Below are 16,988 nucleotides of genomic sequence, written 5' to 3'. Positions count from 1 at the left end.
AGACAGGTGAATCCTTCACTAGTATGGTAGTCCTTTTGTCAAGGCAGGCCACTACTGGATCCACAGTGGCTATGGACCACTTTTACACAAAATCCTCCCCAAACAGCCCAAGGCTAATAAGTGCTTATGAGAGCAAAGCTTGTCAAGGTTCTTCCATTGTCTGTAGAGAACAAGTTAGAACAGCAGGTGCAAATGTAAAAGTCTTTGCAGCCTTAGGGGCTTTAAAGACCCAAGAATGGAAACAGCACTGGTAGAAGCACCAAGCTCATTTTCTAGTTTCAAAGTGGTGTGCACCACACTTCTAAGAATCAAAGCAGTCTCTCAAATTTGGGAATAATAGCTGTGGGCTGTGACTTCTCAGGAGCAAGCTTAGCAGTCAAAAGCTAGAGCGTATCAGACAGTCTCAGCAGCTGATGGCTTAGAAGCTGCCAAGGTCACGGGTATATCAGATACAGAATCCTGTGGATAGAGTAAGTAAATAACCAGATAATTTGAGCCATAAAGCCTTACATGACTAATGAAAACCTTAGCCGAAAGGGAAAAAAAAAGCTAGCTAAAAATAATAAAATTTTGATAAATGTTGCATTTAGCTTTTTATTAAGATATTACATAGATGAAATAATAATGCCAAAATCCACAATAGTGTTTTCCTTCAAGACATGTTGGCATGCAAGTATAAATGGGACATATACCTATCTTGACTGGAAATCCAGGTGGGAACTGTAATGTTATGAAGTCCCTCAAATGAGCAAAATGAGAGCTTGTTCTGGCCATCAGGTCTATAATGGGGGTGACTTGTTCTACCAGGGACAGAGGGAAGTCTTCACACATCCACAGAGTGCCCTTAAACCTGAAAAAAATAGGTGTGTACATTTCAACTGCAATCACACAAAAAAAAAAAAACATTTTTAAAAATATTTTGTACATAAACATTTTCTTGCACATCTGTTTACATCTGCCTGCCTAAAGGAGACCTTATGGGTCAGTAAAAAAAGAATTCAGGTTGACTGACAATTTAAAATAATTTTGATAGGCCAGCTTGGACTAAACAAATTATTGGCATGCAAGAACAGGCTGGCTGTTGCTTAGGCTCTAATATACTGTAGTACCTTGCCCTATGCAAGAGGTATGTTCCAGAAGCAGTGTCATCGACTTTCATATTACTATGCATGTAAAGAGAGTTGACCATCCTGTAATTCTGTGATTAAAGTGGTTGTAAAGGCTAAAGTTTTTTTTTTTTCTTTTTTTACCTTAAAAGCAGTGTTTACATTACTGCAAAGCATACATCAACAGAGTAAAAGAAGCCCCTCCCACAAATCTTTCCCCACAGCTGTCAAAGAATAGGGAAAGATCATGTGACCACAATAGCACTGCAGGAATAAGTTACTTAGAGGCATTTTTTAAATATACTAAAAATACAATGGCAAGATATATGAGGGGTGTTCAAGTCAAACCAGGACTTTTGAATTTATATAAAAAAAGAAAAATGAAAACTGCATTTATTTTTCATCATACTCTCCTGCTACATTTATACACTTGTCCCAGCATTTAACTAATGCCTGTAAAGCTTCGGCATAGAAAGATTGTCAGTAGGCCTGAACAATCCTAGGACAGCCTGCTTCACTTCGTCCTCAGTGAAGCAAAGAAAGATTTGTTTCTCGTGCAATTTCACGGCAGGTTACTCATTCTGAGTCGATTATCCAGGATCAAGCATTCCACACGCTGAATGTTCACAGGAATGACTGCTGTGGGCTAGGAACCACCACAGCTGGGATCACCGCTGACAGATGGCCATCTTTGAAACATTTACACCATTCAAATGTCTTGCTGTAGCTGAGCGGCTCATTAGCGTACTATGCTTTAAGTCTTCTGTAGATATCCTCAGGTTTTACACCTTCGTTCACAAGAAACGTCACCACCACACACGCACTAACACGGTTGTCTGCCATCCTGATTAAAGGTCTCTGAACTGGCCTGCGACATGTGCGCCTCCTATCAGTAATAATACACACTTACCACTTACTACTGCATGTAGTACAGCCACACTAGCATCCCTCTTTATACCTGTAAAATTAAAAGTCCTGGTTTGACTTGAACGCCCCTCGTATATGATTTATGTCAATTAATTATGGCAATCTGTTTAGTATCACTTTATTGCGGTGACTGCATTAAAGGTAACAAACCTTTGACGTTCAGCTTCTCCACCCCTCTTACCCGAGCCTGATCTCAATCCAGTGCAGCTCTCCTCACTGGACATGGAGGCAGTAGCAGAAGCCACTAGCCTGTTAGAAGGGAGTGGGGGGAGGGTCCTAGGCTGCACTGTGTGTGTCAATAGACTAGCACTGCCCGACTCAGGATCGAGCACACACAAGTGCCCCCATAACAAGCAGTGGGGAACCCCAGAAATGGAGATTTGGGGGTGTGTGTGTATATATATATATATATATATATATATATATATATATATATATATATATATATATATATATATATATACACACACATACACACACACACACACACACACACACACACACACATATATATATACACACACACACACATTTTATTTTATTTATTTAAACCACCCACACACAACCATTCTAACAACAGCCTTATATTTTCATCAATGAAGGTAAAAATACAGCTTGCTATTGGGGCACTAGGAGGAACAAGGAGCAGACAGCAGCAGAGGAACACTCCAAAAGAGGTGGTAATATTGCTGCACAGAGCAAAGTATAGCATCTTTTTTTATTACAACATTAGCAACAAAAAATACCCTATACAATCATGTTAATGAACCTAAAACTAGTCAGAATACAGAATTGATGCTGTCAGCGTACTATGAAACCTAATGAGCACATCATAAATAATATGCTAAGCATTAGCAAGACAAACCCAAGTTCAGGTTTTATCAATGTATTATGGTGTTCACACATAAGGACCAGCAAACCTTTGTAAGACTGAGATTTTAGCCAATATAAATACCAAATGGAGGCACACATCGATAAGCTTGCCTTTAGGCTGAATCCACACTGTGCCATGTGCATTGTAGCATGCGTGGTAATGCACAGGTATTAAACATGAATGGGAACATAAAGTTTTTCTTTCCCATTAAACTGCAGTGCATAGATCTGAACTAACCCCAAAGGAAATAATAGGATATCTACTCGTAAATGTTTTTTTCATGCAGCGAAAAACATGAGCTGTGTTGCATGAAAAATGGCCTAGTGTGAGCAAGCCCATTAAGGTAATGTATTGTGCATTTTTATTAAATTTGCAGAGACCTTAATAAGGGCATTCTCCAAAATGATCCAACCTGTCCGATTGATGTGCCTGCCTGCTGCAATAGTTTTCTTTCTGTAAAAACTTAGATTTTGTGTATATATAGACTTTGTGGAAACATATTGATAAGTTCTTGCTACAATGTTGTAATGCCTATGAAATGTGTTGGCCTTGGGCCCTTTGTTTCTTGGGTACTTTTTACAATAAAAGCATTGTTGCCTAAATGCCAGGGGCATGAGAGGTGACTGGTGTGTCATTTCTCTAGGCCAAAGGAACAGAGTCACAAGATATTCTGCTCAGAGCAAAATAAAAACTTGTTTATGGAAATTGAATGTGTTTATGACATCTAGTATGTCACATTAGAAGAAAAAAACCTGTTTAAAGAGGTCTACTTGCTTGAGAAGTTGGAAATCCTTAAGTTTGGGGTAGATGAGTAGAAGTTTAGGGTAGAGAAGAAGCAAAAGTGATAATGAATATGGTGGTTAAACGTGACTCTGTTATCCTCATGGAACCCTTCTGTTAGCTCCTCCTATGGTGGGTGTGGCACCCGCCCACTATTGGACAGTTTCCAGAAAAATGGTTTAAAAGCCGGAGGTCCAGGCAAGACCAGGAGGAAGCCCCCCTAGTGGCCAGAGGACGCTCTGATGCTGGGATTTTTGCAAAGGCTATATGGGATCATCAACTGGTCGTGGCATCGGCTTCCCCATGACCCCCTGGACAGTATGGTTCCGATGGGATTTGTTCCTTCCAGCTTCTAACTTTGGTAATGTAGTGTTATTCTATGCTGTGAAGCTGTCAAATGATGTGTCTATTTCATGCTGTAATGCTCACATTATTATTGGTGTGTGTTATTATGCAGATTGTGATGACTATAAGATATATCCTCCTGTGTGTCGTGTGATAATAAAAGTGGAGGTTTTGAGAGTGCAAGAATATTGCAGTTGGATTATTTCTTGGAGTGCCGGGTAAATGTTATGATGTGCCGGGGCAGGTGTTCACTTGGTAGATGGTCTTTCACATGAGTAGAATATGTAATGGTTCAAATGATGATTAACAAGGTACCTGCATGTTGATTGTGTGCATGTATATGACTTGCTTTTAGTTATTACACCCAGCACTTCTATTTCAAATGTCAAAGGCATAAAGACATTCCACATAGAATAAGTCATCTTTTAAATACAAAAAAAAACAAAAAACAAACTTACTGCAAACTTTACATCACTACTCACTTTTGCGTCCTGATAGCTAACTCCTTGGGCCTCCCAATGTCTCTGTTTTTAAGATCAAACTCAGGATTAAAATATTCTTCAGGAGTAATAGCTGTAGGGTTGTTAGCTGTGGCAAACTCTGTAGTAAGGTCCTATGAACAATAAATGTTCTGATAAATTCTTCGTATTTTAGACAATTTCAAAGTCAGATATTCAACTTACCCATAAGTGTCATGTACAATATGTGTTTGTATCTATATCCAAAACTTTTTTTGTAGTTCGGATAAGACTGAAAAAGGGGGAGAACCTCTGTCAAGAATTATTGCTCTCCGTGTCTATGTTGCTGTGAAATCACCTTCTCTGTGTTTATCTTGGTGGCCAAGTGAGATAAAACTCAACATTTTAAGTTGTCACCAGTACAATATAGGGGAAATGTTTCAATCGAAAGAGGACACTTATTTGTTTTTCTTGTTTGTTTGCTTTTTTTAAAACACAAGTCGTTTCCTCTCCTCTCTATTGTATCCAATGCTAAAAATAGTAATTTTGTCTTACCTGTAAATTACTTATCACAGAGTTCAGTACAGGACTGGTATTTATAGATCATGGGCTATATGTTGCTACCTTCAAGTGACTAAATGCTGCCACCCCTAGAGTGTCCTCCTATAACCCTGCCCATTCAGGAAAGCACCAGTTTTTTTTTTTAGCAAGCAATAAGGAATGGTCAAGACAGAGTGAAGGACCTGTCCTGTGTCTTGTAACGTACTGTATGTGGTGATCTTAAAAACCCTGGATACAGAAGCTTGATGATGAAAAGCCCAGAAGATACCAGCAGCTCTGGTGTAATGGACTCTAAATGAGGGACATGAGTAAGACTAAAAGGAACTCAGTCTTGTGAAGAAGCTGTAGCTTTCAGGAAGAGCCCGACAGTTATATCCAAATACAAACATTTTTCTTACCAGGTTTTGGAGCAGGATAGAGGAAACAGAGGACAATATCCTCACTAAGGTAAAAGGAAGAGACCACCTTAGGCAAAAAGGAAGGATTTAGCTTCATAACCACCTTATCCTTCAGCAAAACAAGAAAAGGCTCTTTACAAGAAAGAGCAGCTACCTCAGAAACATGTCTAATGGACTAGATGATGACCAAGCAGGCAACCATAAAAAGGTGAGGTCTTCCAATGTCTATTATCAGTTTAAAGGGGAGGGGGTCTCTGAAGAGCAGAAAGCATAGATTGAGATCCCAAGGTGATACAGAAGGTCACACTATCAGAATAGAGAAGGAAGAAACCTTTCCCCTGAGGGTACTGAGGGCTAGGCGCTGGTCAAGATCAGACTTAAGAAAGCCCAGAATACAAGTGATAGAGTAAAACTAGGGTTAAGCCTTCTATCTGCGCACCATGCAAAAAAGGCCTTCCATCTGTGATGGTAAATCTTGTGAGAGTTGGATTTCCTTACTCTGAGGAAAGTGGTAATGATTAAGTCAGCTTCTCCAATCCTTTAGGACTTGGGTTTTAACAGTCATGCTATAAAGCCATGGAAGAAAGAATTAAAAACGGAGCCTGAGCCAATAAGAATGGTCTGTTTTGAAGAAGCCAATGTTTTCCCACCAGAAGTCTGAGTTTGTCTGTTTACCGCATTTTTCTGGGGCAATTTGGTGCAACGAGAATCACTAGGACCCTCTCCTCTATTTTGCATAGCAGTTGAGGAAGGATCTTCCCCTTAGGGAAGGCATAAACCATATGGAATTGAATCTAATCAGCAGAGCATCTAATGCGAATGCTAGAAGATCCCTAGTCTTGGCAACAAATTTGCTCAGCTTATTGTTGAACCTGGAAGCTAGGATGTCCACATTTAGTTTTCCCCACTTTTGACAGATTTTGAAAGATCTCTGGGTTCAGAGACCACTCCCCAAATCTAGGCGTTGATGGCTTAGAAACTCCACTTGCCAATTGTCCATTCCCTGAATGTGGACTGTAGAGAGGTCACTGCTGTGTCATTGCCCAGTTGTTCCCCTACTGGGTGACCTTGTAGATGGGACATCAAATGTTATAGAAGCAGTCTGATGGCTCTCAGTTTCATGTCTCATGAACAATCATTGCATTAACTCCTATAAGGCTCGCATCTATCATTACTACATTCATACAAGTCTTGTGAAGGAATGACTTCCCCAATTCCAGGGGATACACCATGTCAGTAAGATCTTCTCCTGACTGGATAAAAGCACTGGGTGATCGAAGGATTGTATTTGCTTTTTCCATGTCTTGTTAGGTTGAAGCTGACTAGAGAGAAAAAGGGCAAAAGGGAACTGCCTTGAAGGAGGTCACCGTGAGGCCCAGAACCCTCATGCAGACGCAAAATTAGGGATGATGTTGCAACCTGATAGTTCAAGAACCTCACTCTTAGGGAGGCAATCTTGTCTTGAAGGAGAAATTTTGTGGCTCGGGCTGTGTCCAAGATTAGACCTAGGTACTCCAGATAATGAGAATGCTGGAGGAGGGCAGACATAGAAAAGTTGATTATCCAGTCAAAGGTTTGAAGTATAGAACTGTATGGTTCTTTAGATGTTGGCAGATAAGGACCTAGCTGAGGGGTCCTTCAGAAAAAGGCTGTCCAGGTTACCTGTGACAGGAATGCCCTTGGTTCTTAGGGATGGAAGTGGGGCAAGCACTTTTGTGAACATTCGAGGTGCAGAGGAAAGCCTGAATGGCAGTGCCACAAACTGGAAATTATCGTATCCAACAGCAAAACACAGGAAGCGTTGGCGTGATTGGAAAATGAAGATAGGGTTTTGGTACTGTGAACAGGAACTTTTCTGCAGAAGGAACTGGTACAACCACTCCTTGAAGGAAAAAAGAGAGGAGGGAGTAGGAATAGAAATGATCTTTTACTCCCCTGAAATGACAGATTGGACCCAAAGATCCAGGTCCAGACTAGCACAAATGCCAACAGACATCCCCCCAATCCAAAGAGTGGGGGTGCCCTTTTATTGTGGGGGGGGGCTTCTGCGATGGCTAAGTGGGCTTAGTAGGCAAGGGCTTGCAACAAATGGTAGCGTTCTGTCTTGGTTTTGAGGTTGATGCCTTAGAAGAAAGAAAAGACCCTTTTCTTGGAGTAGAGGTAAAAGCCTAGGAGTGGGAGAAGACCTAGGCTTTTTCTTGTGGGGTAGGGGTACTTTACCTCCAGTAACTTCCTTGTGAGACTTATCAAGAGATTCCCCACAGAGGCATTTACCTTCAAAGGACATATGTAGATGATGTTTCTCTCAAGCATGTTGAGCAGACCAAGCTTTAAGCTATAAAATCCTGTGTATGTGCAAAGATAAAAGATTCTTGAGACTTGTCAAGAGCATCAACACAAAACTGAAGGTATCAGCTGAAATTCAACAGGACCAAAGTTATCAGCTGTAATTGTTCTAAGACAGCAGGGTCTTCAAAGATAGGTCCCTGGTCTCTGTTCATGCATCTTGTCTAGTTAGTAATGGTCTGGAAAACAGACATGATAGCAATAGCAGGCTGCAAGGCTGGACCTGCAAGAAAAAAAGCCCTTTAAAAAAGAAGGACTTCAAAAAGCCTATTGGAATGTCACTGAAAAAGCAATGGAACCCTTAAAATGGGGACATCCACACTAGAAATTGTAAGGTGATTATTGAGAACTGAAATGGCAGGATCTTCTGCCAGAACAGATATTTTCTTTTTAAAATCCTTTTCCATAGGAAAAATATCAGCAAATAGCCTAGGAAAGGAGTATAAAACGTTTCAGAACAGAAGATGGATGTGCAATTATTTTAGTAAATATAAACTGCTAAATACCTTTTTGTCATTAGAAGTTAGAGCAGTCTGGTGACTTCTATGTCCAGCCCAGCTCTAGCAAAAGCTTGTAGGAGTGTTAAAGCCCCAAATATGACATGATTCAGCTGTGTCACTTACCCCCTGAGCTCCAAACTGGTGCTCCACGGTTCCAAGTAACGACTCCAAAAAGTTTCTGTCAGCTAAAAGGAAAATAGGATTAAAAAAAAAAAAAAAAAAAAAAAAAAAAAAGTATTTTACTCCATATGCGAGCATGTATAAAAAGTTTTGGCCATGTGTCCTGCACTTTTTTCTAGCCATCTCCAAAAACAGATGTATAAAAGATTGCTCAGAGCTTGATAAAAAATCAGTGGCCTTTAATACTCTTCTAAAGCCACTATTGGCTGCGGAGGAACTACCTTTCTTAGTACATCTGAAATTTCAGGCAGTACTTTATAAATGCATATATTTCCTGGAATAATGATTATCGCTAAGCCCCATCCATAACTTACCATGTTATAATTTGTGGAAAGTAATACTGCAACATTTTAGATACGAGCACCACCGCACATTGCATTCTACTCCAATGTAAAGAGAACTAAAGACTATATTCAACTCAGGTCCCCTCTGACATTTTCCACCTATATTGGGCTTAATCGTAACTCTACGATTAAGCCTAATGTAGGTAAAAAATGTCAGAGGGGTGCGACCAATGGATAGGGACTGGAGCTGAAGTTTGTCTTTCATTCACTTCACATCAGAGTAGAACACAGTGTGCGGCGGTACTTGTACGCTATATTGCATCTTGGAGCGAGATGTGCTCTGCCTCTGCTAGCGCCTGAAACTACAGTGTAAGAGACTACGATGAAATACTGTCGGCTTGGAGCTATTACAACATACATGTTGCAAAGGTCCCAGTGCTGTACTACATCAACAGGTACATCCCATTTCTTTGAATCACACTGAAAGGACAGAGTTTAATTCACAGATGAGGGCCTTAAAGGCTCAGTGTATTAAGCATTGTCAATTTCCTGTTGTGATTCAATTTATTGGAGTAGTCCCATAAAAGCAGTGAAACTCCAGGACATTCATTGAATTTGGATGTAATGCATAGATTGTGGACCTTGCCTAGTTAGCTAAAGTAAACTAGGAACAAACATGCTACAACACATGTGGGACACATGTAAAAGGAAGTTTAGTCCTACCTTCCATCAGTTGGAGCACCAATTCTTATTTCTACCCATCAGTGGTGGCTTTACATATACTGTATAATTATGTGTATATTCTAGTGCCAACTTTGTAAGGCCAAACTCAACCTAAGCATTTACTCTTCTGTAGTAGGCTAGGTTCACACCTATGCAGTTTGCATACGTTTCTGCACTGCTTTTTCTGCAGAGGTCTTTTGGTAGACTGTAATGAAATTTAATTTTCAGACTAAAACCTAACTACAATCCATCTGCTATTAGATTTTTTGTTTGTAAGCTAATTTTAGAAATGGTCAAAGAACTTAAAAGCAATAGTTACATACTAAAGCATAAAAGAGTACTGAAGTCAGGACTAAGTAGATTTAGTCCCCGGTCACTCCGGTGCAACTTGTCATGCTATTTGATAGTTTCAAATTGCGTGACAAATTGCACCCTATTGTCTGCAATGGAAGCGGTAAAATCGGTGTGATTCCAACTCCAACAGTCAAACCAATTTTGAAAATACTTCCTGCACATCTTTTGTACGTTCAGGAGCGACTTACAGTTGTGTTCAAAATAATAGCAGTCAGACATCACTAACCTGATCAATCACTGTTTTTGGTAGAAATTATATTTCTACATGGCAAATAATTTACTAGCAGGTGTAGTAGAGTAATAGAAATCCAACAGACCCAACAGTCATGACATGCATGCTGCTGATTCTGTGTAATTGAATCACTAATTGAAAGGGTCATGTTCAAAATAATAGCAGTGTGGAGTTCTATTAGTGAGGCCATTCATTCTTTGAAAAACAGGTGGCAATTATTGCCCTTATTTAAGGAAGGAAGGCAGCAAATGTTGTACATGCTGGTTACAGTGCATTTCTCTCTGAAATTCTGAGGAAAATGGGTTGTTCCAGACATTGTTCAGAAGAACAGCATACCTTGATTAAAAAGTTGATTGGAGAGGGGAAAACATATAAAGAAGTGCAGAAAACGATAGGCTGTTGAGCTAAAATTATCGCAAATGCTTTAAAATGGCAACCAAAACCTGGAAGACGTGGAAGAAAGCAAAAAACTACCATTCAAATGGATAGAACAATAGCCAAAATGGCAAGGACTCAGCCAACAATCAGCTCCAGGAAGATCAAAGAAGGTCTAAAGTTACCTGTGAGTACTGTTACAATTAGAAGACGCCTATGTGAAGCCAAGCTATCTGCAAGAAGCCCCCGCAAAGTCCCACTGTTGAAAAAAAAAGACGTGCTGAAGAGGTTACAATTTGCCAAAGAGCACATTGACTGGCCTAAAGAGAAATGGCGCAACATTTTGCGGACTGATGAAAGTAAGATTGTTCTTTTTGGGTCTAGTGGCCGGAGACAGTCTGTCAGACGACCCCCAAACACTGAATTCAAGCCACAGTACACTGTGAAGACAGTGAAGCATGGTTGTGCAAGCATCATAATATGGGGATGTTTCTCATACTACGGTGTTGGGCCTATTTATCGCATACCAGGGATCATGGATCAGTTTGAATACATCAGAATACTTGAAGAGGTCATGCTGAAGAAGAAATGCCCTTGAAATGGGTGTTCCAACAAGACAACAACCCCAAACACACCAGTAAACCTGCAACATCTTGGTTCCAGACCAACAAGATTGACGTTATGGAGTGGCCAGCCCAATCCCCGGATCTTTATCCAATAGAAAACTTGTGGGGTGACATCAAAAATGCAGTTTCTGAGGCAAAACTAAGAAATAGAGAAGACCTGTGGAATGTAGTCCAATCATCCTGGGCTGGAATACCTGTTCACAGGTGCCAGAAGTTGGTTGACTCCATGCAACAGATGTACAGCAGTTCTCAAAAACAGTGCTTATACAACTAAATATTCATCAAGTGATTCAAAGGAAAGCAAAATCTTCAAACATTTTTCAGTTTATATAGTGAATGTTTGAGTTTGTAAAGAAGAATACAAAACACTGCTATTTTTTTGAACAGTCTAATAGTCACTCCTCTTCAATTTCTTTAGAGGAACAACACAAATTTGATATATTTTTCTTCATGTTTTGATTTGGAATAGAATGTGTAGTGTTCCCAATGCATTTGTTTGTATGGAAATAAAAGCTATTAGAAGGATTTTGAGCTTTATTCACTTTTTTCAACACACTGCTATTATTTTGAACACAACTGTACATAGACATCTGTGCATGAAGTCACACAGATGTCTTCTAAGTCGCACCTGAAGTCGGACTGACATCCAACCTTGAAATTTCAAAATCAGATTCGGTGTGACCGAGAACCTAATGAAATTCATGTACAGCTGTTGCATAACATGAAAGAACTGGCAAGTTACCTTTATACCGTGACTTTTCTTCTTCTGTTAAATGTTCAGTTCGTGTTTTTGTGATAACATTGACATTATTTGCAGAGTAAACCTTGAAAGAAGAGAATAAACCCAAAATGTATACCAAGCAACAAATTACTAAGAAATAAAAAAGGAAAGCAGCAAAAAGAAAATTAACAAACATTTGTGACATAAGCCATTATTGTTCTTACCTTTGCTTCATAACTATTTACATTTTCTTCTTTATCAGTCCTCCATCCCCAAAAACCTGCCTTGGTTCTTTGGAAAAAAAAAAAAAATATATATCACAAAGCTGCTGTCAAGGGTAAGCACGCTCAGCACAGTAAATTAAGAAAAAAAAAATACAGATGCTAAACTGCAGTTTCCATGAAAAAGGATATATTAGGAATTAGGTTCCTTATATGCAGCTCTGCTTTAATCTATTACACTTGATAGCAGTCTGTTGAAAAAACCTTTCCCCTTTACCAGAATCATATTTATTGTGTGATGTTCCCTCTTCACATATGCCCAGCTTTAGACTACGTTCACGCTAGCTTGTCAACAGGTATCAGACAGGCATTTGGGAAGTGTTTTTAATGCTTCTCAAATGCCTATGAAAATTTTGTACATGGCAGCACACAGTGTCAGAAGTTGAAGCCTCCCATTCAAGTCTATGATGACGCCTGGCAGGCGTTTGCAGAACGTTAATACCAATAAACTTCATTATAGGCGTTTGTGGCACGGTTTTAACGCTTTGCAAATGCCTATCAAATGCCTCAAATGCCTCAAAAACGAGCATAGGGAGTTTGGGGAGCATTAAAAATGGCGTTTGGCAGGAGTTAGAAATAAAGTCAAGTGTGAATGTAGCCTCAGAGTGACGCTTTCCTAGCAGACATAGGGGGCTGCCATCACCAGTCCGCTTTCTGAAGATGCTAGTTGTCTGGCTAGTACTCTGTATGGGTTGCATAAGATTTGAGTAAATGATCTGGAACAAGTATGCATATCTGTAAAGTAAGACATGCTCATGAGCATACAAGTAAAAGGGAGAGAGTACTGAAGCCAGAGGGTAAATGAGATTGCTAGTTTTCTGGCTTTCACATACTAGAAAGTAGCATGTCTTTCAGTAAAGGTTCCCTTTAACCTTTTCTCTGCCAAGGACATAGGAATAGGACTGCCACCTCAGTAAGCAGTATATCCTCTGCATTCTCTGCTGTAGTGAGCAACTCTGTGTTCATTCAGAAGAGATAGTAAACACAAGTCATATTTCTTTTTGTTTGTGAAGCAACCTCTACTGAATATTTCAATTTCCATTAGCAAGTGTTGGGTTACAGAGTAGAAAGAGATGAGGACCCTTTGTCCCATATCTCTTTCTGTATCTCAAAATTAAAATATTAGGGGTCTGCTTAGACCTAGGATATCCCCCCCCCCCCGAAAAAAAAAAATTAATTAAATAAAACTGAAATACTACCCCTTGCCTAACTTTCCCCACGCAGCACACATATGTGCACTACACACAATGTAATAATGCAAGCTATATGTATTACTGCACTGTGGTGCACCAACATGCTATGGGGTAGAATTACTAAAGATGGTGCACACAGAATCTGGTGCTGCTGTGCAGAGTAACCAATCAGCTTCTAACGTATGTTCAACTAAGCTTTGACAATAAAACCTACAATCTCATTGGTTACTATGCATAGCTGCACCATATTCTGTGCAACAGTATTAGTAAGTCTCTCCCTATGGGTCTATTCACACTAGCAGACTCATATTATAGTGCAGCTAACACACACGGCACTGCGGATTGGGCACTACCACAACGCATAAGTGTGAGCCCAACCTTCAGATTTTTAGAAGTTACTTATTCACAGATGTGGACCTACGATTTTTACCATTTCACAAAATGGCACAATTTAAAGTTTACAAATGTTTGTCATTTAATAACCTGATATTATTATTATTGGCACTTGTATAGCGCCGTCAATTTACGCAGCGCTTTACATATATATTGTACATTCACATCAGTCCCTAACCCTCAATGGGTGTACAATCGAAGATCCCAACTCACATTCATACATACACATACTAGGGCCAATTTAAACAGGAGCCAATTCACCTACCAGCAAGTCTTTGGAGTATAGGAGAAAACCGGAGTATCAAGAGGAAACCCAGGCAGGCACAGGGAGGACATGAAAACTCCAGGCAGGTAGTGCCATGGTTGGGATTCGAACCGACGACCCTAGTACTGCCAGGTGGAAGTGCTAACCATTTAGCCACTGTGCTGCCCAATTATATAATTTTATTTTTTAGATCTAGTAGAAATTTTTCAAAGTATGACTAAAGGAATTTTTTTTTTTAAATATAGTTTTGGAGAGAGTAAAAAGAGAGACTAGAACACCTCTCCAGTTAGGGAGAGATTAATCGAGCGTGTATCTACCACTTTTTGTGGGAGGAGTTTGTGGTTCTCATGACATGGCCAGGAGGGAACAGAAGGTTGTAAGGGAAGGATCCTGGTTATTTGGCTTTGGGGAAGAGGATTTACTCTCAAAATGTGTAAGCCGATTTGGATCTCGGACAGCGTCTTTCTGGGAGTGGAATGTTTTGGGTCTGACAAACCACTGAATACTACGGAATAGAAGCTTGATTTGCTGTGAACCTGCATGGATTGCAAGAATGTTTTTTTATAGATCTTGAATAAAGTATCCATGGGGTAAAGCACTAGGCTGGTGAACCCCTCTTTTTTGTTTTTATTTTTTTTGCAGTTGCCATCAGTAAAACCCTAGTCCTTAGAGGGCAGCAAGGTTTGAATTATCTCTGGTTTGTGCCAATTAAGGAGTGCACGTGAAGAATAGACCACAGTCCACCATACTCATGCACATGAGGTGTTAATATACTGAGTTACAAATGTTTCAAAGTGTTAGGCTCAAGAGCCTTGTAGCGAAAGGTCTCCAAGACACCCTAGGCCACCACCATATAGTGTGGTGATTTTTTTCACCAAAGCAAGGACTACATTGATGAGTGAATAGAAGGGGAGTATAACCCATCATGTCACATTTGCTATTAAAAATAGAAATAAAGCTCTTTTATGAGAGATATAATGACAGGTCTACAGTAGACTAGCTACTGCAGTAATTAGGACAGATGTCAGATTTAAGGATTCAGACTTGTCCCTAAAAACGACAAGGGGCCTTGTGCAGGATTTGGAAATTGCTTGCAATTCTTCCTAAAGGGGACGGAGATGACCACCCTCTGTGATTGTAAAGCTGCAAGGAGCTATAAGGAAACAACAAAAAGAAGACAGCAATAAAGGCTCTTGGTACCTCCAAAGACAGAGTGAAATAAAGGCCACAAGGGGTAGGGGCAAACTTTCATTGTGAAGAAGGCTTAACATGTCCAGTGGACTTACAGATAAAGGATCTAACACAAAAGAATGAACCAGCTGTAGATAATGCCTGGAGGGGGTGAACAGATCACACTGTATATATTGAGGAAGAGGACAAAAACATGGAGGTGCAATTGTGGATAGCGGGGTAGGAACCCCCTACCCTCCATAACCACCTCAATGTATTCCAAAGGATTTTTTTTAAAAGAGGATTTCACCTTCAAAAAGGGCAGTAGAAAAGGCACCCTTTCCTTCCCAGAAAGGTCAGCCGACCAAGCTCTAGCACACAAGTGTCAAACTGGTGGCCCTCCAGCTGTTGTCAACTAAAAGTCCCATGAGGCATTGCAAGATTGACAGTTACAAGCATGACTCCCAAAGGCAGAGGCATGATGGGACTTGTAGTTTTGCAACAGCTGGAGGGCCACCAGTTTGACACTCCTGCTCTAGCACATATTTTCTGTGCATATGTTCATAATTTTAAGGATATTCTGGAGATTTCACAAATTGCATTCACTATGCAGTCTATGCAGACTGGTAGGGCTGAAGGCAAGAACAAGATTTTCCATAGCAGAAGAAAGTTCACTGTGGAAACAGAATTCCTGTGGCTGTGTCTCCGAGGTATTAGGCAACAGAAGAGACAGCAAATATCATCATAGAAAATGGTGGACGGAAGTGTATTTTATTTGAATCTTAAAAGTACGACATTACCAGCCAGGGAGCTTTCTGGATTGAGGTGTAAAAAAAAGGCTGCCAAGTTTAAACTGATAAATGCTATATTAAACATTACCTTCAAAGGCATATAAAGTGAAAAAATAACATCTAGGGGAAAAAAAAAAAAAAAAAAAAAAAAAAAACCACCACACACCCAATAATCTGTGCCTTCAAAAAAAACTTGTGTGGTAAGCACTGCGGCATGTCTTGCAGGATAAAAGGATATACAGTGTAGTTTGTACTACAGGTCCAAGTAATGATTAAACATGACATGTATAGCCAGGAACTGTTAAGTAAAAAGGTACAGGGAAATCCTCTCTTATCTTTCCCACAACACTGGTCGAGGCCAGGGTCCAGGCTTCTCCCATCAAAGTGGGTATACCCTCAAAGGAATCTTCAGGGTCTGGGTGCCATAGGGATGAACCACAGCTGTGGACCTGTACAGCATCCTGTGACCAACTACACTTGTTGCACCATGTGCCAAGGATGGCACATACAAGCACGGTCTGCTACCTGAAGCAAGCATTAAAGACCAGCCCTGCTGCCATGTGGTCTGAGTACAGTTCCCCAATGTAAACACTGAAGGTAACCAATCTGGAAAGTGCTAGCGAGCCATAAAGCAATAAGCAGTCAGACCTTTCTAAAAAGTGTCAAAGGAGTAAAAAAATAGAAAACATCTGCAACATCTTATTATTTTACTAGTCCTGTCTTTTTTTTTTTTTTTGGGGGGGGGGGGGGTCCTTTTAAAAAAAAAATGAAATGCTGTAGGTTAAAATATGCAAACCATTGGCCCACGTTTAGGTTAAAAGTGGAGTGCAGAGTCTGGCATTGAAAGCATTAAGGAGAACCTGTGCTCAGCTCCTGCAAGGCAAACTAACAAAATTCACTTGCATAACCACCAGCAAAGCAGAGAAGAAGCACTAGGCGGAGCCTGAGCCATGTGCCGGTCCAAGCTTCTGGGTGGATCCCGACCATATGGTCACGATCTTTCCCCAGCCTGAACTGGCTGGGTGACATAAGCCGACAGCAGACTTAAGCCTACTGATGGCTGAAAACAGGTTATAGGTGTGTAGAATGAACTGCACTCCTGCGA

General features: G+C 40.3%; 1 protein-coding gene across 2 annotated transcripts in view; it reads right to left on the bottom strand.

The window, feature by feature from the left end:
* Positions 1–16,988, bottom strand: part of ANKRD13A (ankyrin repeat domain 13A) — a 56,440-nt gene that overhangs the window by 14,786 nt on the left and 24,666 nt on the right. For both annotated transcript variants that reach the window (XM_089684109.1, XM_089684108.1), the window contains 5 exons: positions 12,015–12,081; positions 11,812–11,893; positions 8,419–8,480; positions 4,515–4,645; positions 693–850 (listed from right to left, as the gene is read on the bottom strand). In XM_089684109.1, the coding sequence (XP_089540235.1) occupies positions 693–850; positions 4,515–4,645; positions 8,419–8,480; positions 11,812–11,893; positions 12,015–12,081 (500 nt within the window). The remainder of the gene's footprint in view (positions 1–692; positions 851–4,514; positions 4,646–8,418; positions 8,481–11,811; positions 11,894–12,014; positions 12,082–16,988) is intronic.

This window comes from Staurois parvus, unplaced genomic scaffold (genome assembly GCF_062004578.1).
Source record: "Staurois parvus isolate SC_StPar_1 unplaced genomic scaffold, SC_StPar_1.0 ptg000336l, whole genome shotgun sequence".
NCBI lineage: Eukaryota > Metazoa > Chordata > Amphibia > Anura > Ranidae > Staurois > Staurois parvus.
The sequence above is the reverse complement of the archived record's forward strand: the minus strand, read 5'-3'. Positions and strand labels throughout refer to the sequence as shown.